This window comes from Oryctolagus cuniculus, chromosome 18, assembly GCF_964237555.1.
Source record: "Oryctolagus cuniculus chromosome 18, mOryCun1.1, whole genome shotgun sequence".
In the NCBI taxonomy this organism is placed as follows: domain Eukaryota; kingdom Metazoa; phylum Chordata; class Mammalia; order Lagomorpha; family Leporidae; genus Oryctolagus; species Oryctolagus cuniculus.
This window is the reverse complement of record NC_091449.1, coordinates 57381411-57407894: the sequence shown is the minus strand read 5'-3', so window position 1 is coordinate 57407894 and position 26484 is coordinate 57381411. Positions and strand designations below refer to the sequence as shown.

The 26484-nt window shown below is 44.8% G+C and overlaps 1 protein-coding gene across 6 annotated transcripts in view; it reads left to right on the top strand.

Moving 5' to 3' along the window:
• The window catches only part of WDR59 (WD repeat domain 59), a 101249-nt gene that overhangs the window by 58661 nt on the left and 16104 nt on the right, over positions 1-26484 (top strand). For 3 of the 6 annotated variants that reach the window (XR_011384092.1, XM_008257615.4, XM_051847280.2), the window contains 10 exons: positions 180-312; positions 424-548; positions 3062-3226; positions 4674-4769; positions 5059-5215; positions 5709-5778; positions 10830-10983; positions 15322-15378; positions 20207-20340; positions 22452-22533. Coding sequence is in view for 4 of the 6 variants with exons in the window: in XM_008257615.4 (XP_008255837.1) it covers positions 180-312; positions 424-548; positions 3062-3226; positions 4674-4769; positions 5059-5215; positions 5709-5778; positions 10830-10983; positions 15322-15378; positions 20207-20340; positions 22452-22533 (1173 nt within the window). In the remaining 2 variants the exon portion in view is untranslated. The remainder of the gene's footprint in view (positions 1-179; positions 313-423; positions 549-3061; positions 3227-4673; positions 4770-5058; positions 5216-5708; positions 5779-10829; positions 10984-15321; positions 15379-20206; positions 20341-22451; positions 22534-26484) is intronic. The other 3 variants (XM_051847282.2, XM_070062732.1, XR_011384093.1) reach the window with 2 other exon arrangements.

Below are 26484 nucleotides of genomic sequence, written 5' to 3'. Positions count from 1 at the left end.
ACTCTATATTTAACGAGGGAGATCTGGTGATGGGTAAAAGTCTGTTTTGATTGTGTCAGTTGTTGGCTGACACATCTCGATCCCTGTGATTGCTATTTTTAAGTCAAAATGCTCCAGCCGGAACCGATGATGCTTTCCACTGGCTTCTCTAGCTCTGCTTGTTCTCCCCTTTGTTGCAGCTTTGTGCAAATGACATATTGGATGGCGTTGATGAGTTCATTGAGAGCATTTCTCTTCTGCCGGAGCCGGAGAAGACTTTGCACGCTCAAGATGCAGATCAGCAGCACACCTCAAGCCATGGGGAGGAAGAAGGTAGTTTGTGAGGTGCCGCTCCGTGCGTTTCAGAGTTTTAGCAGATATCTGAGAACTGTTCTCTTCGTTTTCAAAACTATTTCCCAACACTGAACTTCTCTCTCCTTGTAGCCCTAAAGGAAGATCCCCCTAGCAGTGTCTTGGAAGAAAGGAAATCAGAGCAGTTGGGCCTGCCCCAGACCCTGCAGCAGGAGTTCTCCCTGATCAATGTGCAGATCCGGAACGTGAATGTGGAGGTACCCAGGACCTGGAAGGACTGCATCTCAGGCTTGCTGACGGCAGCTCCTGGGAGAAGGCTGTTTCCGCTGTGATTTTTGGCTAGCTTTGCTTGCTTTTTTAATTCCTAGGTTTTTCTAAAGAAGTAGGTATTGCCACAAACCAGACATTTTTCCTAATCCTTTCTTTCCTCCCAAGATGAACCAAGAGATAAACCAGTGCTCATGAGCCTTAGCACCTTTGTAGATGCCCCAATATTTCATTTTACCATTTATGCAGGTACTTAAATCTGGGAACGCGAAGTAAGAGACAGGCATTGCTGGGCAAGTTCGAATGGCAGGGCTGACTTGGGAAGCCGTACCTCCTGACTCCCCAAGCCTTCTGTGCTGTGCCCTCTTCCCTTACAAGCTGGTCATCTCCTTTGTGAGTTAGAATCTGAATAAGTAGCCAAAACCTCTGTGCACTTAGCACATGGAACAGTCTCTCTTCTTGGTAGGCAGATATCAAAGTTCTTTACTTTAGGAAATTGAGTCTGGCTCCAGGAAAGAATTTCAAAGCTTGATTAGTTTTACTTTTATGCAGATTCAGTTAATTATGGGCAGAGATGTGTGCTGTTACATAGTTATGTCGCTTGGCCTTTAAGCAACTCTGTAACGAGTGGTTTTATCCCTGCTTAGCAGATGAGAAAACCAAGATGCCAGGAGATGAAGTGACTTGTCTAAGGCCAGCAGCTGTTTAGTGCGAAAAATAATACTAACCCAAGTCTCCAGATGTCCCATGTGTGTGACTCTTTTTCCCTGTACTGCAGCTGTCTTCTCTAGTTTGCAGCACAAGCAGTCAGAAAAATCTGAAGAATCTTTGATTAAATGGGTCTCTGTCAACTCAGTTTATGTTCTTTTAGATTCAATTGAGAACAGAGTGGTTACCTAGTGATCTAGTTTAAGAAAGGGATTTTGATTCTTTTCCCTAGTACTTATTAAAATTTTTTAATTAATTTATTTGAAAGGCAGAGTTACAGAGAGGGAGGAAAGAGAGAGAGAGAGAGAGAGAGAGAGAGAGATTTTGCATCTACTTGTTCACTCCCCAAATGGCCACAACGGCCAGGCCAAAGCCAAGAGCTTCATCCTGATCTCCTTTGTAGGTGCAGGGTCCCCAAACACTTGCACCATCTTCCACTACTTTCCCGGGTGCTTTAGCAGAGATCTGGATTGGAAACAGAGCAGCTGGGACTCCAACTAGTGCCCATTTAGGATGCTGGCATCAAAGTTGGCAGCTCAACCTGCTGCACCACATTGCCAGCCCCTTAAAAATTCTTGAGATATGGGCCGGCGCCGCGGCTCACTAGGCTAATCCTCCGCCTTGCAGCGCCGGCACACCGGGTTCTAGTCCCGGTCAGGGCACCGGATTCCGTCCCGGTTGCCCCTCTTCCAAGCCAGCTCTCTGCTGTGGCCAGGGAGTGCAGTGGAGGATGGCCCAAGTGCTTGGGCCCTGCACCCCATGGGAGACCCGGAGAAGTACCTGGCTCCTGCCATCGGATCAGCGCGGTGCGCCAGCCGCAGCGCGCCTGCCGCAGCAGCCACTGGAGGGTGAACCAATGGCAAAGGAAGATCTTTCTTTCTGTCTCTCTCTCTCACTGTCCACTCTGCCTGTCAAAAAAAAAAAAAAAAAAAAAAAAAAAAAAAAAAAATTCTTGAGATATAATTCACATGCCATAGGTTTCACCTTTTTAAAGTGTACAGTTTAGTGTTATATAACCATCCTCATGTGTAATTCCAAAACAGTTCATCATTGTCCACATGAACCTTGTTCACATTAGCAGTCACTCCCCATTCCTCCTCCCACAAGGCCCTGACAACTACCACTCTTTCCTGTCTCTATAGGTTTTCCCAGCAGTACTTTTTAAACTGAGTCAGAGTCAGACTATTTAACTTCATCTTAGTCCACCTCACAGCTTTGGGATGAAACTTTTAAAGTCAGAATACTTTCAACTTACTGAATCGTTACTAAAATTTAAAAATATGTTTTGAAAACGAATTGTCGGGCCAGTGTTTTGGAGTAGTGGGTTAAGCCCCCACCTGTAACACCAGCATCCCATATGGGTACTGGTTTGAGTCCTGACTGCTCCACTTCCAATCTAGCTCCCTGCTAATGCACCTGGGGAATGCAGTAGAGGATGGCTCAAGTGCTTGGCTCCCCACACCCACATAGGAGACCTGGATGAAGCTCCTGGCTTCAGCCTGGCCCCACCCCAGCCATTGGGATTGTTAAGGAGTGAACCAGCAGATGGAAGATCTTTCTCTCTCTCTGTCTCTCTCTCCCCCTCCCTCTCTCTCTGTAACTCTGCATTTCAAATAAAATAAATAAATTTTAAAAAATAAATTGTCTTCCAAAACCATTTGACCTTCTAGACCCTCTTGTCTCTCTGACTCAGTTACCAAGGACACACAGCATTCAGTCAGCTGATTTAGATCCTTGTGGCTTTAAAGACCCTTTGTGGTTTGTCTCGATAGCAGTTGTGGGCTGTCTCTTGCAGATGGACGCGGCGGATAGGAGCTGCACAGTGTCTGTGCACTGTAGCAACCATCGAGTGAAGATGCTAGTGAAGTTCCCTGCGCAGTACCCAAACAATGCTGCACCTTCCTTCCAGTTCATCAACCCCACAACCATCACATCCACCATGAAAGCGAAGCTGCTCAAGGTGAGTATCCAGGTTCCCAGATTCTCCTTGCTGGTGTAAGAGAAGGGCTCTGCTCACGGGTATCAGTGTCTCCACTGTGCAGTAAAGTTGAATGAAAGGCATCCATTCCTTTACACTGGAGTGTCAGCAATGTAGCTGCTGTACTTGTCATTCATTTTAGTCCCAGGTTAAGAATGCTGCAGTATAATTTCATTCACATGGAAACAATAATGAAGATGTGTTGGCCGGCTGGCCAGCTGCACAGCTGAGGTGTCTGGGTGGTATGGCCGAGCCTGGCATCTGGTTTTTAACCATGCAGGTTTTAGAAACTTGAAGTGTCAGTTTATGTAGAGCTAAGTGGGCAGCACCTCCATAAAAAAGCCCCGAGCTAGGTGATGACACTTTTATTTCAGTTTGAGCAGTGTCACTAGTGAAGGAACTAAAATGTCCTGACAAACCCAAGCTGACCTGCATGTCATTCATCCTTTACTGGGTTCAAATCACGCGCACTTGATTGTCCTGTCATGTTGGGGGCATATTTCTCAAGTGGTTAAAGGCACTCTGAAATGCCAGTTACTCAGGTTTTGTGGTGTTTGTTCAAAACTTGGAATCTGAATATTTCATTGTCTAGTTTGGACATGTAAAAAAGATTTGTTGGCATAAAACAGTAGGAATAGGAAGTGATTTTAGAGGTCTAATTCAGTGCTGCCCAATAGAAATATAATGTAGGCCACATATAATTTCAAAATTTTTTAAAGACTTGTTTTATTTGAAATACAGAGTTATAGAGAGAGGTAGGGACAGAGCAAGAGAGAGCGGTCTTCCATTGCTGATTCACTCCCCAAATGACTACAGTGGCTGAAGCTGAGCTGATCCAAAGCCAAGAGCTTCTTCTGGGTCTCCCACGTGGGTGCAAGGGCCCAAGCATTTGGGCCATCCTCCACTGCTTTTCCTGGCGCATTAGCAAGAAGCTGGATTGGAAGTGGAGCAGTCAGGACCTGAACCAGCACTCATATGGGATGCCGGCACTGCAGGCTAGGGCTTTTAACCCACTGTGCCACAGCGCCAGCCCTTAATTTTAGATTTTTTATAGCCACACTAAAAAAATGTTTAAAAGAACACAAATTAACTTCAGTAATGTTTTAATTTAATCCAGTGCATCCAAAATACTGTCATGTCAACGTATCAATATACAGTCATTGAAATATTTTAAACATTTTTTTTGTACAAGGTGTTTGAGATCTCACCAATATGTGTGCCTTGACTAAGGAAATGGCTGTTTTAGTAAACTCAGGTCTGATTCTTTCTCAGTGACCCTCCACAGAGGATAGGAGGTGCTGTGCTGTGTTGGGGGTTTTAGACTGAACTATGCATCTCTCTGTGTCACCATTGCTTCTGACCACTTTGAAGAATCAAGGCAGGCAGGAGAAGTGGTGCTCTTCTTGACTCTGCTTTGGGCCTTTTCTAGATCCTGAAGGACACTTCCCTGCAAAAAGTGAAACGCAACCAGAGCTGTTTGGAGCCCTGCCTGCGCCAGTTGGTCTCCTGCCTCGAGTCTTTTGTGGTGGGAAACATGAAATTCTTGTACCAACCTATGCTTTGATGTTTTGTTTCATTTCTTTCCCCCTTAAATCCTGGGCTCCCTGATTTTGTTACAGTGTGTTCTTCTTTTGTCATTCAGTTTTAACCCATTAAGTCCCAATTATTCAATTCTGTGAATAAGTCAATGACATATTTATTTCAAAGTTACCATGAGTGGTATATATTTTGTTCAGTTTAAGTCTTTATAGGTGTTGTAGGTGGGACTTGAGACATAATGGGTTAAAACAAGTTGTGGTTTTTAAAAATTTCAGAACCAAGAAGACAGCGCTTCTAGCAACCCATTTGCACTCCCAAACTCTGTCACACCACCCTTACCGACGTTTGCAAGGGTCACCACTGCCTACGGCTCCTACCAGGATGCCAATATTCCCTTTCCTAGGACATCTGGGGCCAGGTTCTGTGGAGCAGGTTGGTTTCTTTATTATTCTCTGATTCTAGATTTTGAGAGAGAACAGCCAAGAACGTCACACATCCTATGTAAGCATCTTCATCAGAAAATTTCTCGTTGTTCTTATTTCCGTAGTATTACTGTGATCTGATGCCAGAGATGTCCATGGACATATTCTAAGGATTTTCACTAGAACTGAGGCTTAGTTTTATCATTCTTGGATGAACTTGGATTTTAGTCTTTACTCAGAACCCTGATCATTAACAAAGAACAGATCCCCCAGTGGTGATAACACAAAGTATCTGTGGAGGCTTTATCCACCCGCTTGCATCTCCCTCCCACTTCCTGGAGGTTCTGGCCTTTGATCCTGTTAAGGATCTCTGACACCGTGCGTCTTCACGGCTTGTGAAATGAGTCTTATCCTTCCAGAATATGACTAACAGATTCTGCCCTGGAATTTCCGACACCTAGTTTCTTGGTACTGAGGGGCGCATGTGCTGTCTGCTTTTTCAGGTTATCTGGTGTATTTTACAAGGCCCATGACAATGCATCGAGCAGTGTCGCCGACAGAACCTACTCCTAGGTGAGTCTGGGGTTGCAGTAGGCATTCACATTCATGAGTGGACAGAAACCTGGAAAGCACTCCCAGGTTAGTCTTTGGAAAATTTGTTTTAGTCCTCCGTCAGCTCCCATGATAAGATGTGTTCAAGAAAGATCAAGATTCGTTAAATTATATAAAAGCTGAGATTTCTGTGTCAAATTATTTACTCCTAAACCATTAGAAGGAGTAGTTTTGTAAAAGCTATCGGCAAAGCAAAACAAATTCTTTTTGAATGTGGTTTTCCCCAATTGCTAAATATTCTGCATTATCACTTTATGTCACTTGATTAATCAACATTAAATAAAGCTGGAAAAATAACAAAAGATCTTGTATAGTCTCACAACACTAATATGCCACTTCTAGCCAAAAAAAAAGTATAGTTTTTAAAAGTTACATGAGTCGCGTGTTTGAAAATCTCAGACAGTGAGAGTTTTAAATTAAAAAGTGCAAGCCTTTCCTTTCTTTCTCCGTGTGCCAGGAGTGTGACTGTTAACAGCGGAACGTGGTTCTGTCTAGTCTTCACTGCTTTCCTGTCTGTCTGATGCAGCAGATAGGAATGTGGACTTCAGAGCCAAGCTCTCCAGGTTCCTCTTTTGACCCTGATGCTCCATGAATGTGGACACGTTGTCTAAACTGTTAGTGGCTTCCGCAGTAACACGGGACCTGGAAAGCACGACCTCCTTTAGTTGCTGGGGAGGTTACATGAGCTAGCGCTGAGACCACTGCTTGGCACTGAGGAACGCTCGAACTGTGTTTCCTGTTGTGGCCACCGCGATTTTCAGCTTAGAGATTATGTAGTAAACTTCTGGTTCTGCAGTAGGATGATCAGAACCCCTTGGTAACCCTTCCTGCCACAGTCGCCTTCCTGTCTTGGATACGGTATCCTTAGCAGAGCCAAGAAGGAATAGCTGAGGTAACAAGAGAGAAAAAGAACTGAGTGCGGTGTTGCGAGCAGACAGTGACCACTAGCTAGGCTGGGTGACTGCCAGGCTCTGCCACAGCCCAGGCAGCTGAGCCGTTGGCCCTAGGAGAAGTAAGGGTTAAGTACCTCTGCATTACACCAGGTTCCTTATTAGAAAGGCTGAACTGGAAAACAGCAGCCTACTCTTACAGGGAAACGGTGAAATATCTGTAGCTGAACTTTGGGTCAGATGTTCTAATAGGAACGTTTTTCACCCAACAGTACTTTATTGAGGTGTAATTTACAAGACACAAATCTGAAGTATACAGCTTGATGACCAGTACTCAGATCAAGATACGGAGCTTTACCCTCACCGCTCAGAGTTCATGGTCCCTTTCCCTAGCCCTTCACTGCCCAGAGGAAACTGACTTCTGTCATAGTTTAACTTTGCCTGTTCTTGAACTTTATTGAAATAGAATCATGCAGAATGAACTGTTTTGTGTCTGGCTTAATTTGTTTAACTTAATGTTAGTGAAATTGAGCCACATTGCTGTGTGTATCAGTAGTTGCATTATAGGAGTGTAGCAAACTTTGTTTATTCTCCTATTGATGGTATATTTGGGTTGCTTCCATTTTGAGTCTAATAAACCTAGGCATCAAAGTTTTTTGTGGAAATATTAAATTTTCTTTTTATTTTTAAAGATTTATTTATTTACTTGAAAGTCAGAGTTACAGAGAGAGGAGAAGCAGAGAGAGAGAGGTCTTCCATCTGCTGGTTCACTCCCCAATTGGCCAAAGTCAGGAGCCAGGAGCTTCTTCCGGGTCTCCCACGTGGATGCAGGGACCCAAAGACTTGGGCCATCTTCTACTGCTTTCCCAGGCCACAGCAGAGAGCTGGATTAGAAGTGGAGCAGCCGGGTCTTGAACCAGTGTCCATATGGGGTGCCAGCACTTCAGGCCATGGCATTAACCTGCTGTGCCACAGGGCCAGCCTCAAGGAAATATTAAATTTTCTACTGAAGAAGTAGAAGAGCCAGGTCAAGGGACTGGCATTGTGGTGTACCAGGTTAAGCCTCTGTCTTGCAATGCCCGCATCCCATGGGCAACGATTCAAGACCTGGCTGCTCTACTTAGAATCCAGCTCCCTGCTAATGTGCCTAGGAAAGCAACAAAAGATGGCCCAAGTGCATGGGACCCTGCACACACATGGGAGACCCAGAAGAAGCCTTTGGCTCCGAATCCACAGCCTGGTCCAGCCCCGGTCATTGTGGCCATTTGGAGAGTGAACCAGCAGATGGGGGAATTCTCTCTCTCTCTCTCTCTCCCTCCAACCCCCCCCCCCCCATTCCTCTCTCTGTAACTCTGCCTTTCAAATAAATAAAAAATAAATCTAAAAAAAAAAAATAAAGAATTTCCAAGTCAATAGTGTAAGGAACATGTTTAATTTTATCAGAAGTTGCCAAAAGGTGTGTGTGCACTGGTTGTGCCGTTTTGCTCTCTCATGCTGGTCCCAGTTCTCTCCAAAAGTTGTTGAGGTGGGAGTGTGACGGCCCCTCATGGTGGTTTTACTTTACCTCTCTGGTGGTGACTCTGATGCTGAGGAGATTTTGTGTGCATATTGACCATTTGGGTATCTTTTCTTGTGACGTGTCTGTTCAAGTCTTGCACGTTTTTAGGACGATTTCTTATTTGTGGCAGTTACTGATTTTGCTTGTGTTGGCATATATTATTGATTTTCTCGTTTTTCTTTTTCCCTTCTAATGATTTTTGGTGAATGACAGTTTTCAATTTTGATGATGTACATTTTATCACTTTTTAATATTATGGTTAGTGACTTTTGTATTCTGTTTTAAAAAAACCTTTGCCTGCCCCAAGGTCAAATAAAAACCCAGTGTGTTTTTGTTTTAAAGCATTTTAAATTCCCTACGTAAGATCTGATCTACCTCAGATTAATTTTTGTGTTTGCTTGATGTGAGAGAACGTAAAAGTTTGTTTTCTTCAGTGGGATTGACAGTTGTTCTAGCCCCATTCATGAGATTTCCTTTCTTCCTTGAATTTGTAATAATGACTTTGGTGAAAATCAGTTGACTACATATCTGTGGTCTCTAGATTCTGTATTTTTTTCCTTAAATCTATTTGTCTCTGTTTATGCCAACACTGCACTTACAATGTAGCTTTATGTAGCAAGTCTTCAAATCTGTTAGCATAAGTCCTCCAACTTTATTGTGTTTAGTTTTATGTTGTTGGCTATTCTAGATCTTTTTGCATTTCTGTAGTTATGAACTCAGCTTACTTGTTTCTACAAAAATCCCTGCTCATATTTTGATTAGAATTGTGTTGAATCTATAGATCAATTTGGAGAAAATTAAAGTATTTTTCTTTCTTCTTTTTATTTGAAAGGCAGAGGGAGAGAGAGAAAAAAGAAAGATCTGTCCACTGATTCACTCTCCAAATGCCTCCAACAGCCAGGGCTGAGCCTTGCCGAAGTCAGGAGCCTAGAGCTCCATGTGGATCTCCCACGTGGTTGGCAAGGACGCAAGAACTTGAGACATCAGTCCACTGCCTTCCAGGGTGTGCATTAGCAGAAATCTGTATCAGAAGCAAAGAAGCCAGGGCTTAAACTAGGTGCTTGGATATGGGCTGCACGCATTCCAAGCAGCACCTTAATGACTGCTCCAAGTGCTTATCCCAAACTGACATCTTGATATTATGAAATCTACTAATTCTGTGTCTCCATTTTTGTCTGTCTTCTTTAATTTATTTATTTGAGAGACAGAGAGAGCTCCCATCTATCATCTCACTCTCCCGGTACAACTGGGGCTAGGCCAGACTGAAGCCAGGAACCGGGAATTCAGTCCTGATCTCCCATATAGGTAGGAGGAACCCAACTACTTGAGCCATCACCAGTGCCTCCCAAGGTTGTATTGGCAGGAGCTGGAATCGGGAGCCAGAACCAGGACTCAGAAGTAGGCTCTCCAGAAAGTGACATGGGTATCTCAACTGCTAAGCCAAATATTGCCCTCACTGTGTCTTTTTAAAATTTCTTTTAGCAATATTTTGTATTTTCAGTATACATTTTTCACATTAAGTTTATAGCTGGGGGGCTGGTGCCATGGTGCAGTAGGTTAATCCTACGACTGCTGTGCCAGCATCCCATATAGGCCAGTTCTAGTCCCGGCTGCTCCAGAGATCCAGCTCTCTGCTATGGCCTGGAAAAGCAGTGAAAGATGGCCCAGGTCCTTGGGCCCCTGCACTCACGTGGGAGACCGGGAAGAAGCACCTGGCTCCTTACTTCGATTAGCGCAGCTCCAGCCATTGTGGCCATTTGGAGAGTGAACCAACTGAAGGAAGACATTTCTCTGTGTCTCTCCCTCTCACTGTCTATATCTCTACCTCTCAAATAAAATAAATAAAATCTTAAAAAAAATTGATAGCTGGGTATTTGATATGGTTTTAAAAAATATTGACTTATTTATTCACTTGAATGGCAGAGTGACAGAGAGAATGAGAGAGAGATCTGCTGGTTCACTCCCCAAATGGCCACAACAGCTAGGGCTGGGCCAGGCTGAAGCCAAGAACCCAGAACTCCATCTGGGTCCCTCATTAGGTGGCAGGGGCCCAACTACTTGAGCCATTCTCCACTCCTTTTTCACATACATTAGAATGGAACTGGATCAGAAGCAGAGCAGCTGGGACTCAAAGTGGGTTCCCAGTATTTGATGCCAGTATAGCAAGTAGCAGTTTAACCCATGCACCACAACACTGGCCCCTTGATGTGTTTTGATACTATTATAAATGGGATTTTAAAGATGCCAATTTCCTAAATATTTGCTTCTAATCATTAAAAATATGAGTACAATAGGTTTTTATAGATAGACTTTGTATCTAAATTCTCTTAGTAGTTCTAGTAGTTTGTATGTTCCCTTGGATGCTCTGTGTATATAATCATAGAGCCATTCTGTGCTTCTGCAGATAAAGCAGTTTTCAGTTTGGAAAGTTTTATTTGGTTCTTTTTTTGGCATTTCTATTTTGTCCATCTTTTCCTCATGGTTTCATCAAGTGCTAAGAATAGCACTACTTAGAAATAATGAGGTCTGCAGCCTGTGTGGCTAATTCTCACTTTCAACTACAGATCTCTCTCGGCCTTGTCTGCTTATCACACCGGCTTGATTGCACCAATGAAGATCCGCACAGAGGCTCCTGGGAACCTCCGGTTGTACAGTGGGAGCCCCACTCGCAGTGAGAAAGAGCAGGTCTCCATCAGCTCCTTCTACTACAAGGAGCGGGTAAGTTCCAGAGCCAGGGCCCCTGATTCTTACCCTTTCTCTTGTATTCTCTTTCTTTGTCTCCTTGCCTGCCACACACAGCAGCTAAATTAGTAATAACACAGTAGTCGTTCACTTTCATAATTAGTTCACTCAAGAAATGTCATTGCTCTGTTCCTTTCAGTTGGTTTTACCCATTGTAAATTGTATATGTGAGGGGGAGGGATTAGTTCTTATAACCCATGGTCTTTATTTCCTGTTTAACCCTGAACTTGTAATTCCCATCATTGAGTTGACTCTTGATACTTCAGATGGTATCATTTAGGTTCAGGTCCTCCTTAATATTCTGATGCTTTTCAACAAATTAAGGGAAGTTTCCGAAAGCTTGGAATCTTGATGTACTTGAAACTTCATAGTTGTGGGAAGGTTTTTTATTTTTTAGATTTATTTATTTGTTTGAAAGAGTTACAGAGAGGCAGAGGCAGAGAGAGAGGTCTTCCATCCACTGGTTTACTCCCTAAATGGCGACAAAGGCCGAAGCTGCGCCGATCCAAAACCAGGAACCACGAGCCTCCTCTGGGTCTCTCACGTGGGTGCAGGGGCCCAAGGACTTGAGCCGTCTTCCACTGCTTTCCCAGGCCATAGCAGAGAGCTGGATCAGAAGTGGAGCAGCCGGGACTAGAACTGGCCTATATGGGATGCTGGCACTTAAGGTGGCGGCTTTACCCTCTACATCACAGTGCTGGTCCCGGGAGTTTTAAAGTCATTCTCCAAAGCAAGAAAGGAAGGGAAAAAGGGAGGTAGGGAGGGAAGTACCATTATATTCTTAGAATTGTATCATTGAGTTACACTGAATTTTTTCTCTTTGTATTAATATCACATTAACATGAGAATTGATGAAGAAACACTAAAATTTTAAATTTTCCAGCAAAAGGAAAAGTTAATTTCCAGAAGTTTTTGTACTTTTAAAGTACCCATTTGAATGGACCAGTTTATATGAAAATTCCTGAACTTGTTCTTATTTCCCAGAGTTCTTTAGGAACCCACTGTCCCTAGTTACTAAGCTATCTGAAATCTTTGGAAACAACGTAGAGAATGTTGGCAGAGCGTGGGAAAGATTCTGAGAACTCTTTGTGTTGTTATTAGCTGACATGATGTTTTCACGTTATCACTGAGCTGCTGCACAAACGTGATCAAGGAATTCTCTGTTGCCTGCTAACTGAAAAATAGTGGATTATCTGTAATTGCAATTTGGTTTTAAAAATTTGGATTATTTTAATTAAACAACTTTCTAGCAAGTATTAGAAGTACCTTCACTTCACGTGCAGGGCATTGTCTAACCTTGGCTCACATTGGTGGTTCACCATCTCTGACTTTAGCAGGGGGTTACTTACTTGTGACTGAACTGAGTAGAATCATCTGGTGTTTAAGAGCAGAACAGTCTTCAGCAGAACTCTCCAGGTGAACAGGAAATTGCTTTTTGGTGCCTTCCTGGTCAATTTTCCACAGCCCCATTCCTCCCTCCTCTGGTGGATTTCTGTCCCTCGAGCTGTCATGGACCTCCTTGGAACCGCTGCTAAATTACATCCTCCCCAAGTTCTTCACATTCACAGTGTTAGTTCTTTTTTATTTTCCCACAAGCTAGCAGATATCTGGATAGATAATTTGATAAACTAGTTGGAGCTAAGGTATTCTATTGGCATAAAAACTCACAATTGGATTAATGTGAGAATGTTCTTTACCTTCAGGGCCAAGTTGAGGAGATATTTTGGCAAAGAATAAGTTCTGAATTCCCCTTCAGTTCAGTTCCATGTGCTGCTACTCATTGGGCCAAATGGGTGACCAGTGCTTTTTACTGGTGGTGTGTGTGACACCCATCTCTAGTCAAAATAACCCTAGTTGCTAATGTGAAAGCATTGGTCAAGCCTACGTTCATGTTTTTGGATGGCCTGGCTTCTTTTCGTACAAACACCATTATGATAAAAAAGGCACCAAAGGCACGTGGCTGATCCTGTGCTGTCAGGCAGGCTTTGCTGGGGAGAAAGGAGGGATCGTGTGTTTTACTTTGGTGTAGTTCTCTGTGTGCTCCTGTCTCCTAGTATGAAATCATAAGTGCTCTTGAAATTTTCTTCCAGACAGAGGCCAAATAAAACAGAAGATCTAATATTTTTATAATCTTGTATGACAGTTTTATGTTTTTGTATGACATTTACAGAAAAGTTCACAGAGCATAAGCATATACTTCAATGGTTTGACAGTCACACAGGTCAAGAGAAACCCTTATAAGAACGCTGGAAGCCCTGTAGGAGAGGGGACATATTTTAATGGATGACATGTAGTGATTAATAGACTAAATCATGTGAAATTTCTGATATTTGATCATTTTTGTCTAAAAAAAATTTCCAAACCTAATAGGTTAAGAAGGTAAAAATGTGTTAATTATCTTGTGATGAATTTCAAATAAATTGTCTCTCCTTGAAACATGTTCAAATCCATCTCATTATAAGGCAAAGGGTAGAATTAAGGGAATAGAATATGACCATGGTGTCTTTTTTTTTTTTTTTTTAAGATTTATTTATTTATTTGAAAAGCAGAGTTACAGGGAGGCAGAGACAGAGACAGAGAGAGGTCTTCCATCTGCTGGTTCACTCCCCAGATGGCTGCAACGGCCAGAGCTGAGCCAATCCAAAGCCAGGAGCCAGGAGTTTCTTCTGGGTCTCCACAGGGGTGCAGAGGCCCCAGGACTTGGGCCATCTTCCACTGCCTTCCCAGGCCATGGCAGGGAGCTGGATCACAAGTGGAGCAGCTGAGACTCGAACAGGCATTCATATGGGATGCCGGTACTGCAGGTGGCGGCTTTACCTACTTCACCATAGTGTCAGCCCCAGACCGTGGTGTCTTATATAGGCTACCTTATCTTCCTCACAGAAGTTGATATTCCTTGAGGAATATTTTCTGATCATTAGGTGGGTAGCTTTACCTGTCAGATGATATCATTTTTGTTCTGGAAGTGATTCCAGCTTACTAAGTTCCTTACATCTTCATTTACAACCCCAGTTTTTCTCCTAGATATTTTTATTCTTGTTTACATCTCTATCCCTCAGAGCTTTAAGTAAATGGCAGTAAGGGACTAGAATATAACCCCATTAAGGCATGTAGCAATGGAGGAATTATGGGATATTTTTAAGATTACAAGAAGTCTTAAGAGCTATTTAGAAAGTGTTTATCTTGTCATTTTTGTGTTTTTTTTTTTTAAAGATGTATTTATTTATTTGAAAGGCAGAGTTACAGAGAGATAGAGACGAGAGAGAGAGAGAAAGATCTTCAGTCTGCTGGTTCACTCCCCCAAATGGCCACAACAGCTAGAGCTGAGCCTATCTTCAGATCTGGTCAGGAGCCAGAAGCTTCTTCTGTGTCTCCCACATGGTGCAGGGGCCCAAGGTTTTGGCCATCTTCTGCTTTCCCAGGTCATAGCAAAGAGCTGGATCAGAATTGGAGCAGCCAGGACTCAAACCGGTGCCCATTTGGGATGCTGGCACTGCAGGCGGTGGCTTTACCCGCTATGCCACAGCGCCGGCCCCTACAAATATTTTTGAAATTTTGCAACCTCCTACTCTTGTATCAGTTTGTTACTTAAATAGCTCTGATATCAATAACTGGGGAGATCTTTAAGTCAACAATATGACTTCTGGTCTCCACACAGTACTGTACATGCCAGTTTCACACTCAGATGCTCGTGTGGTTAGTAAGAGTGCCCTCGAGAGGGAAGCACCTCAGCCTGAGCTCCCCACCTGCCCCATTTCTCGAAGGCTCTGACTTCCCCCAGCATCACTCTGGAGGTTGTCCTTCGGTTCCAGTGTCAGGATGTCCAGTCCCGCCGTTGCCCCCAGCCACATACCAAAGTGTATTTGCTGTGGAGCCTGTTGAAGAGCTTGTTCCTTTCTAGGAATGAGAATGTCTTCTCAGTATGTGTTCTGCAACGCATTAAAGAGGAGACAGAGTTCTCACTGTTCCTCCATTTGCAAGGTGATCTGAGTCCCTGCCAGCAAACCTCAAACCTTGGTTATTCTTTGTCAGACCTGCGGTGACATCAACCTCCTAATGTCTTGAAATGTGATGAGGAACAAGAGAGTTTAAGCTGGATTTGGAGTGTGATGGGTTGGGGGAGGCAAGGGAATCCAAAAATGCTGTGCTTAGGTTCAGACTCCTCAGTCGTTCCAGTTCTGATTTTGCAGTATATTGTGATACCTTTTAATCCATCAGATGTGTGCGAAGCTTTCATTTTATTCTATATTTTCCCCTTTTAATTTTCTTGGTGTTTTTCTTCCCTTTTCCTGGGTATAATGTTTTCACACACAGATGTCTCCTCGCTCTGCCCGGCGACGTTGGTCCATACAAGCAATTAACGACTTCCCGGTACTGTGCGCTGTGCAAATGCTCTCCTTAACTAATCCTGTCTCTACCCAAAGGCCCAAGAATAAAATGCCACCTGCCTGGCTTTGAGGAACCTGAAATGACAGCTGGCTGGTTTTCAGGACCAATAGTCATTGTTTTTGCTCCTGGGGAGCCAGGCACTGGCTCTTTGTTAATTGTGGAGTTCAAGTGGATTGATATTGTTAAGGATCATGAATGGTTCTTTGCAAATTAAACTTAATACTGGGCTTGAAAAGAGACCCAGTTATAAGCCTTTCACTTACCTGATTTCACTTGGAGTGTTTGTCTAATTTTGTGGAGTTTTGCAAAGCCTACCTTTGGCATGGAGAGAGCAGAGGAAGATACAAGAGGCTTCCACCATTGTGTTTGTTTTCATAGTCTTGGTCTAGTTCTGAGAAAGAAGTACTTACCTGCTTCCTTGGCATGACACAGGAGCAAGATTTTATCCTTTGTGAGTTCTTTGCAACTAATATTTTTCCTGACCATCGGTATTTTGCATTGACTGTAAACCTTGCTGTGGACACCCCCTCTTCCTTCTCTTCCTTTCTCACTCCTATTGGCCGTCTCCCCTCTTCTGTCTTCCTCTCCTGTCCCCTTCATGTTTCAGTAGTGCCAAGGTCTCCCCAAGGTGACCTGCTGCTGAGCAAGACAGCCTTGAGGCTTTGTGTAAATTTCATTTGGTGTAAAAAATATTTGGGGGTCTTGTCCCATAGTGCTTTCATATAAAAAACAGTTGAAATCAGGAGCCCCAATTAGCAAGTACGACTGCTGCCAACAACTTGGAGGTGAAGCCCCCAGTGTGGCCACCTTTCCTCAAAAAGCCTGTCCCAGCCAGCTCGACTGCTGAGTTTCCGCTGATCCTTCCAGATACCCCTCCCACTGCTAGTTAAACAGGAGCTCACTGCCCACTCTGCTGATTATGCATTGTTGATGGGGTTGCTGCGAAGCAGTTGGTGGCTTATTCTTGGGCTGTTTGCACATTTAACCCATTTATTGGCATCGATGTTGCCTCCGATTGTAGCAGTGACTCTGGTGGTACAGTCGCAAGCTGGCTGTGGTTGTCATTTAGTGCTGTTTGCACCAGTATCTCCCTCCTGTCCCCTCTACCCACTCCTCTCTTCCCTGTCCTCTTCCCATAACTCCCCAAACACCTTCTTGATTTGTTCAGAGGGGCATCCTAGTGTTCATCACGTAGTGATTTGTCTGTCTTGCTTTGTCTTTCTTCCCTCAGTCCCTTTTCATGAAATCTGTGGGAAAAGGGCATTTTCTGTTAGTGGAACACTGAAAAGACTTAAGGGAAATGCAGAGTCCTTTGTCCACCCCCTGCCGCCCCCAACCCGATTTTACTTTACAGAAGAGAATCCACATTTTAAGTCCGTCTGAGTGAGACCAAACCAACACAAGTGTTGAGGGCTTATACACTGTAGTGCCTTTTCCTAATCTGGAAGAACTACTCACATAGCCTTATCCTAGAGTGTCATTGTTCTCTGAAACCAAAGGCTCCCAAGAGAATTCTGACAGTTGCACATGCAAGAGACACTCCTGAATTGGCCAGCAAAATATTAAGGGAAAATAAGTTTTAGTGGAGCTTGTGAGTTCTTTTCATTAGGTTTTATCAAGTTTATTAGGTTTGCTTAAAAAGTCCGGAAACTCTGGTTATTTTCAGTGTTCTCTGACTGCCGGGAGAGCCCATCCTCCCCAAGGCCTGCATGTATTTCTGCGTGTGGTTAAATGAGCTGTAATGAACTGCTCAGTAGTTCACGGACTTCCCACGGTCACTGCCTAGAACAGTGTTTTAGAAGCCTTCCAATCAACCCAGAAGACCAAATTAGAGAGTACCTATTCCATTCCAGATAGAATTTTTTCAGTGTACATTATTTTTAAATGCAGGCCCTAAATCTCATTTGAGATGACCAGTGTGGAGCTGGTGGGAGTGTTGTTTCCTGGATTTCTAAACTCCGGGAAACTGAAGGAAAATCACAAGGAAGTTTATGTGCATGTTTGCCCTCCCTATGCCAGGTAAACACCTGTGCTGTTCACTGTCACCACAGGGTTGACACACATTATGCTCTCCTCCCTAAAAAAGGTTGTGTGGTTGTAGTTAGTGCATGGATGACTGCATTTGTCTTATGTCAGTTATCACTGTCTGGCTCCAGCCCATTCTGACAGCTTGTTCATTCTTTCACATATCTCCCTTACACCCAAAGCAGGGTGTTTGTGGCTGAAAGGGGTTGTGTTAAGTGTATGCACATAATTCTTCTCTAGAAAAGACCCAGGGCAAATAGAGATAGGAAGGGCTACCTCGAAGTAAAAGGTTAAACTCCCCCTGTGGTGCAGATTAATGATAAATTATATGTGGATAAACAGTAAATAGTGACTAAACTGCTGCCCATGCTCAAATGGTTGAGGTTCAAGTTGATAGAGTAGCATATGCAATTATAAATTATGATAAACAGTTCACAGATACCCTGAACTGAGTCCAGGTGTCCTGGACTGAGTAGGTTCCAAGATACACAATAATCCTATAGGAGGATACATGCATTGGGCGACTTTGGGAATTAGATATGACATCAGTGGTCAGAATGCCTGAATTCAGACAAAGATTAATTCATGGAAGAGTAGAAATATAAAAATCGTTATGGATAAACGATTAATTTGTGAGCTTTCTAAATAATTACCTGATTCAAATTCCTGAGAATGAATACATTCATGACAAGTATACATTTTTCATTTCCCACAGTTTGCGCTTACTCCTTTTCACTGTGCTCTATTAACCCTGTGAAATGGGAATGTCAGAACTCATCACTAGCCCCAAGTTACTAGTGATCAAAAAAGAAAGTTGACATCCGTGAGACTAAGTCATAGCAAATAAGTAGCTTGCCAGACATGTGGAAGTGCCCATGGTTTCTAACTCCAAACTGCAGGCCCCTTTCACTTGTTTGTCTTGCCTCCTTTGTTATAAATAACTCTCCTACCCCCAATACAATATACACTTTTTTTTTTTTTTTGACAGGCAGAGTGGACAGTGAGAGAGAGACAGAGAGAAAGGTCTTCCTTTGCCGTTGGTTCACCCTCCAATGGCTGCCGCGGCCGGCGCACTGTGGCCGGCACACCGCACTGATCCGATGGCAGGAGCCAGGTACTTATCCTGGTCTCCCATGGGGTGCAGGGCCCAAGGACTTGGGCCATCCTCCACTGCACACCCTGGCCACAGCAGAGAGCTGGCCTGGAAGAGGGGCAACCGGGACAGAATCCAGCACCCCGACCGGGACTAGAACCCGGTATGCCGGCGCCGCTAGGCGGAGGATTAGCCTAGTGAGCCGCGGCGCCAGCCACAATATACACTTTTAAAAAGATTTATTGGGGTCAGCTCTGTGTCACAGCAGGTTACTGTGCCAGCATCCCATATGGGCGCTGGTTTGAGTCTCAGGTGCTCCACTTCCAATCCGGCTTCTTGCTAATGTGCCTGGGAAAACAGCAGAGGATGGCCCAACTCTTTGAGCCCCTGCACCCACGTGGGAGACCTGGAAGAAACTCCAGGCTCCTGATTTCGATCTAGCCCAGCCCAGTTGTTGCGGTCATTTGGAAAGTGAACCAGTGGATGGAAAATTTCTCTCTCTCTTTGTAACTCTTCTTTTCAAGTAAATAAATACATTTTAAAAATGAAGATTTATTTATTTGAAAGGCAGAGAGAAAGTGAGAGACAGAGAGATCATCCATCCACTGGGTTACTCTCCAAGTAACCACAATGGCTGGGGCTGGGTCAAGCTGACATCAGGAGTAAGGAACTCCATCCAGGTCTCCCACGTGGGTGGCAGGAGCTCAAACACTTTGGGCCATCATCCTCCTTGTCCCAGGATACTCATTAGCAGGAAGCTGAATCAGAAGTGTGGAGTAGCCAGGACTTAACCCAGTCATTCTGAAGCAGGGTAAGGGCATTCCAAGTGACAGCTTAACTCATTGCACCATAAGGCCTGCCCCTGTTGCCCTCTTTTGAGTTGAATTACTTGGTTCCCCCTTTTAAATTTTTGGCCATAAAATAAAATGAAGTATTACTCCCTTGGCTGGTTGTTGTCTGAGGATTCCAGATGGGGCTACACTTTGATAATTCTCAGTTTCAAGACACCTCTCCTTTTACACAAGCAGTCTTCTCACACGCGTAACCACTCAGAAGGCAGCCCCTAGGGAAATGGGACACTTGTTCAGGATCTTCCATATCCCCAAGTCCCTCTACTCACATATTAGCATCCTGAGTTGACCACTCCTAGAAATAGTTCAAGTCTGCTGGGAGAACAGGGTAATTTCCTCAAGCTGCTAAATATCTCTGTCTTCCTGCCACAGATTAAGGTTTGCAGAGCACACTGCCATGTCTGAGTTAAATTTTCAGCAAACCCTGTTGAAATTGGGAAGAAAAAAAACCTGATTAATTTCATGCAAGAACTTTGAATCTGGTACTGAACTCAGCCTTAAAAGTGGGTCTCCCACATTTTTGTGGTTGTTACTAACTTATTTATCTGCTATTTTTAATTAATTAATTAATTCGGGCTTCTGGGTGTCTATTTGTGAGCACCTGCAGAATGTATATAGCCCTGAAGTAGGTGCTTATTTTCCTGTTAGGATTTTGGATCAAGAACTCAATGCCCTTTGTCATCCTTCTTTTTCCTACAGATGCTGATTCATATAATTGTGGGCATGATGTAATTTAAAGTCTGCAAATTACCAATGACCCAAATATGATGTGCTTTGCTCTGCCACTGTAGGTTTCCACTCATCGGAGTCCCCATTACTTATATCTTGTCATCTCCCCCAGAAATCAAGGCGATGGAAAAGTAAGCGGGAAGGATCGGACTCTAGCAATCGACCCATCAAGGCGGCTGGGAAAGTCATCATTCAGGATGTCGCGTGCCTCCTTCCTGTCCACAAGTCCCTGGGAGAGTTGTACATGTAAGTTCATGATTTGAAGTATCACTTAGTCAGGACTAGCAAACTTCTGTTGTCTTAAGTGTTGGATACCAAGGTACAACTGTAGTGCATACACAGTATACTAGTGTGTTAGAAATCATAGCCAGGGGGCTGGTGCTGGGGCAGAGTAGGTTAAGACACCACCTGCAGCGCTGGCATCCCATGTGGGTGCTAGTTTGAGTCCTGACTGCTCCACTTCTGAACCAGCTCCCTGCTGGTGTGACTGGGAAGGCAGCAGAGGATGGCCCAGGTCCCTCGGCCCCTACCATCCACATGGGAGATGAAAGAAGCTCCTGGGTCAGCCTCTGTCATTTAGGCCATTTGGGGACTGAACTAGAGATGAAATATTTCTCTTTCTCTATCTTTCCTTCTTTCTATAACTTTAAAATAAAAAAAAAGAAATCACAGGGTTATATGCATTTAAACCCATTTGCAGTTTTTTAAAAAATATGTATTTATTTGAGGTGGGGTAGAGGAGAGAGAAGAGGAAAACTCTTCCATCCACTTGTTCCTTTCCCAGACGCCCTCATTGGCCAGTACTAGGCCAAGCTGGGAATGCAGCCCAGGTCTCCCACTTGGGCGGCAGGAATTCAATTGCCTGAGCCATCTCTGCCGCCTGCCGGGGTCTGCATTAGCAGGAAACTGGAGTCAGCAACTGGAGCCAGATGTCAGCTCCACGTGCTCTGATGTGAGATGTGGGTGTCTTAACCACTAAGCTAAACACTCACCAAGTCTACTTTTATTCAGCTCTCAAGTCTTGAGAATACCACAGAAAACCTGCTTGGCAGATAGGTATTTGAGTATGATCTGCTCTTCTGACTTCAAAGTTGTGATCAGGGGCTGGAGTTAGGGCTCAATGTGTTAATCTGTCACTTGGGATACCTACATACCTTACCAGGGTACCCTTGGATCAAGTCCCACCTCTGCTTCCAGTCCAGTTTTCTGCTAATGCACCTGAAAGGCAGCAGATGGTGGCCCAGGTACCTAAGTCCTTGATACCCACATTGGAGACCTGGATCGTTCCTGGCTCCTGGCTCCTGGCTTCAGCTGGCCCAGCCCAGGTTATTGTGGACATTTTAGGAGTAAACTAGCCTGTGAAAAATCTCTGTCTCTCCACCTCTGTCTCTCACTCTGCTTTTCAAATAAATAAATAAATAATTAAAAAAAAAAAAATTGGGGCCAGCATTGTGGTACAGAGGTTAAGCTGCTACTTGTAATGCCAGAGTCATATATGAGTGCCAGTTTGAGTCTCAGCTGCTCCACTTCCAATCCAGACCCCTGCCAATGGGAAAGCAGCGGAAGGTGGTCCAAATACTTGGGCCACTGCACCCACTTGAGAGACCCAGATGGAGTTCTGGCTCCTGGTTTCAGCCTGGCCCAGTCCTGACCATTATGGCCATTTGAGGAGTAAACTAGCAGATGGAAGATCTCTCTCTCCCTCTGTAACTGTGCCTTTCAAATAAAATAAAATAAATTTTAAAAAAAACAAAAAACATCTGTAAGCATTTTCACCTTTCCTATGCCAGAACCAACAGCTGTATTAGCATCAGCTCTGGTTAAACTTTTCCTCCAGGTCAGGTAGAAAGGGAGCTTAAGGCCAACACAGAATAAAACTTAGAGAGAGAGAGAGAGAGAGAGATTTATGTATTTATTTCTTGAAAGGCAGAGCAACAGAGCGGGCAGAGTGGGGAGGAGTGGAGAGAGATCTTCCATCTTTTGGTTCACTCCCCAAATAGCCACAGTAGCCAGGGCTGGGCCAGATGAAAACCAGGAGCCAGAAATTCCATCCAAGTCTCCCACATGGGTGGCAGGAGCCTAAGTACTTGGGCCATCTTCTGCTGCCTTCCCAGGTGCATTAGAAGAAAGCTGGATTGGAAGTGGAGCAACTGAAACTTGAACCTGTCTCTCCCATATGAGATGCCATTGTCACAAGCAACAGCTTAGCCCACCTCACCACAAAATCAGCCCTTAGAGGGAAGGAAAAAAACACATTTTGAGTGAGAGCCAAAGAGACATTTTATAGTCTCTCTGTTAAAACAGGAATAATTGATTTAGCAAGTGAGAACACTTTTATTCTTTTGAAACATTTTCAGATTGAATGTGAATGACATTCAGGAAACGTGTCAGAAGAATGCCACGTCGGCCTTGCTTGTTGGAAGAAAGGATCTTGTTCAGGTATTACACGTATCTTTTGACCTGGCTTTTCTTTAAGAGCAGGTTGTCTTCGCTTTGTAGTTGGCATCCTTGCTGTTTTGCAATCCCTGTAGCTAGAGCAGTACTCCGAATCCCCTGGACGTTCCTGCTGTGCTTGGTTGGGAAGGTGCTAAGGCACTGCCTGAGGGCTTGGTCTGTTGGCTGTTTTGACTTTTTCTGTCCCAGCTCCATGGTGATTGTTGTACACCTAAATTTGGGTTTCTGCTTTTTGCCATTTGCACTCTCCCCACCCCCAACTTTTTTTTTTACTTTAAAAAGTGCTTCATTTCATAATAGATTTACCAAAGTATTCCTTTAGGTAGAGATGTTGAGTTTTAAAATATGATTTCATCTTACAAAAGTTTAAGCTTCCTTCATTTTTATAGGAAACATCAATATATTAAAACAAGCTGCTTTTATGTTGTTTTTAAAATAGCTTTATTGAGATATAGTCCAAATGCCATGCAACTTAGCTATTTAAAATGTACCATTCGGCCGGCGCCAAGGCTCACTAGGCTAATCCTCCGCCTTGCGGCGCCGGCACCCCGTGTTCTAGTCCCGGTTGGGGCGCCGGATTCTGTCCTGGTCGCTTCTCTTCCAGTCCAGCTCTCTGCTGTGGCCGGGAGTGCAGTGGAGGATGGCCCAAGTGCTTGCGCCCTGCACCCGCATGGGAGACCAGGATAAGTACCTGGCTCCTGCCATCGGATCAGCGCGGTGCGCTGGCTGCAGCGCTCCGGCCGCGGCGGCAATTGGAGGGTGAACCAACGGCAAAGGAAGACCTTTCTCTCTGTCTCTCTCTCACTGTCCACTCTGCCTGTCCAAAAAAAAAAAAAAAAGTACCATTCGATGGTTTTTAGTATGCTCAGAGTTGTGCAGTCATAACCACAGTCTTAGGATATTTTCTTTGCCCCAAAAGGAGCCTCTGTGCCCCTTAGCTGTCACTACTCAATCCCTTCTTCCCCTGGGCTCCAAGTGACTTCCAATTGACTTTTTTTTTTTTTTTTTTTTAGGAGCAGAGTGGATAGTGAGAGAGAGAGACAGGGAGAAAGGTCTTCCTTTGCCGTTGGTTCACCCTCCAATGGCCGCTGCGGCCGGCGCACCGCACTGATCCCTAAGCCAGGAGCCAGGTGCTTCTCCTGGTCTCCCATGCGGGTGCAGGGCCCAAGCACTTGGGCCATCCTCCACTGCACTCCCGGCCACAGCAGAGAGCTGGACTGGAAGAGAAGCAACCAGGACAGAATCCGGCGCCCCAACCGGGACTAGAACACGGGGTGCCGGCGCTGCAGGCGAAGGATTAGCCTAGTGAGCCGCGGCACTGCCTCTTTTTTTTTTTTTTTTTTTTTTAAAGATTTATTTATTTATTTGAAAGGCAGAATTGCAGAGAGGCAGAGGCAGAAAGTCTTCCATCCATTGGTTCACTCCCCAAGTGGCCACAATGGCCGGAGCTGGGCCGATCTGAAGCCAGGAGCCAGGAGCTTCTTCTGCATATCCCACACAGTTGCAGCAGCCCAAGGACTTTCCCAGGCCGTAGCAAGGAGCTGAATCAGAAGTGGAGCAGCTGGAATTGAACTGGTACCCATATGGGATGCTGGCATTGTGGGCAGTGGCTTTACCCTCTACACCATAACACTGGCCCTGATCCATTTCTTCCTTGCAAGATTTATTTATTTATGTATTTGAAAGTCAAAGTTAGAGAGAGAGAGAGAGGTCTTCCATCCACTGGTTCACTCCCCAATTGGCTGCAATGGCCCGAGCTGTGCCAGTCTGAAGCCAGGAGCCAGGAGCTTCCTCCAGGCATCCCATGCAGGTGCAGGGGCCCAAGAACCTGGGCCATCCTCCACTGCTTTCCTAGGCCATAGCAGAGAGCTGTATCAGAAGTGGAGCAGCCAGGACACGAACCGGTACCCATATAGGATGCTGGCACTACAGGCGGCGGCTTTACTCATTCGCCACAGCACCACCACCACCACCCCACCTCCACCCCTGATGTGTTCCTGAAGGACCCAGCCCCCTAGGTTCTGGGAATACTAAGGTGAAAGGAGGTAGTAGAGACAGCACAGAACTTTGAGCAGGAGGCCTGGGTCCAGCCCAGCTTTCTAGCCAAGTAGTCCTGGGTAGAGTATTTCAGACTCCCTCAGTCTCTGTGTATGTTCATGCAATGGGAAGCCCAAGCTAATTACCTCAAAGAGTTAGTGTGAAGATTGGTGAATGCAGTACCAAGGCAGGCCCCAGGTCCATGTTCTGAAAGAAAAAAGCTCTGAGCAAAAGTTAGTTGCTAAGGTTTTAAAAAGTTTTCAGTGTGTTTCTGGTCTGGCTGATCTGGAAGGGTAGAGCAGTCCAGGTGAGCTGGGAGCACTCTGTGTTCAGGCAGACCCGGCCTAACCCTGAGCCCTGGCACTTTTTGTTGTGTGATTCTAGGCAAAGCAGCGAATCTTTCTGAAACTCAGTTTTCCAGCTGTGAAGTGGAACAGTACTTCTGAAATCATTGTGAGGACTTAACCGCTTAGGTGGTGAAGTCGCTAGCCGTATCTGGCAGAGAGTGAATGCCCAGCGTGCTACAGCTGCTGTCTCGGCAGTTATCAGTTGCCGCACACTGGTTCCTTGCACAAGAAATGACATCAGTGGAAATGTTTGACCATTTTTTTTTTATCCTTTCTGCCCGTGTTGAAGATAAAGTGTTTCCTTGAAGTGAGGGCATAATGTGCTAACGTGTTAGCCGGTGTACTGGATCTCCTGTCCCGTCCCAGGGAGTCACTGGCCTCTTTTAGCAGCCATTCAGGCAGCTCACTGATGGTAGAGGTGAATGTAAGCTTCAAGTTTCTCCTTGTAAACAGTGCTTGTCTGCATTTCCCAAGGATGTTGATGCAGACATGGTGTTTCCTGTGTTTCAGTGGTTTTATTTGCTTTTTCTTCTTGGGTTAAAAGCTCCTGGTTCAGAGTTCCTATCTTCTTCCTCCCAAGCTTCTCATGGAGTGTGGAGTGTGTTGTATTGGTTTCCAGTTAGTGGACATACAGTGATGTACTGCTCCTAAGAGTTTCTATAACAGTGTTCAATCTTTAGAGTAGAGAGGATGAAGCTTTGTTTACAGTGTGTTATATTTAGTGTATGCCATGGAGTTGATGGACTTTGAGGTTTTTTTTTTTTTTAATATTTTTATTTATTTATTTGAGAGGTAAAGTTACAGACAGTGAGAGGGAGAGACAGAGAGAAAGGTGTCCCCAAATGGCCACATGGCCGCAGCTGGGCCGATCTGAAGCCAGGAACCAGGAGCTTCTTCCAGTTCTCCCAGTGGGTGCAGAGGCCCAAGGGCTTGGGCCATCTTCTGCTTTCTCAGGCCACAGCAGAGAGCTGAATCAGAAGTGGAGCAGCCGGGACTAGAACCGGTGCCCATATGGGATGCCAGCACTGCAGGCAGAGGATTAACCTGCGCCACAGTGCTGGCCCCAGAGTTGATAGACTCTCTCTCTCTCTTTTTTTTTTTAAAGATTTATTTATTTATTTGAAAGAGTCAGAGAGAAGGGGAGGGAGGGAGGGAGGGAGAGAGAGAGAGAGAGAGAGGTCTTCCATTTGCTGGTTCACTCCCCAATTGGCTGTAATGGCTGGAACTTCACCCATCCGAAGCCAGGAGCCAGGAGTCTCCTCTGGGTCTCCCATGCGGGTGCAGGGACCCAAGGAGTTGGCCCATCTTCCACTGCTTTCCTGGGCCATAGCAGAGAACTGGATTAGAAGTGGAGCTACTGGGGCTCAAACCAGCACCTTATGGGATGCTGGCACTGCAAGCGGAGGCTTTACCTGCTATGCCACATTGCCAGGCCCTTTGATAGACTCTTACTGGACATCAGTTTCTTTCTGCTGCTTATGGCTCCAGATGCCATGAGCCTTCACAGTATTCCTCAGATTTGGTATCCGCAAAATAAAGCCAAATATGTTTT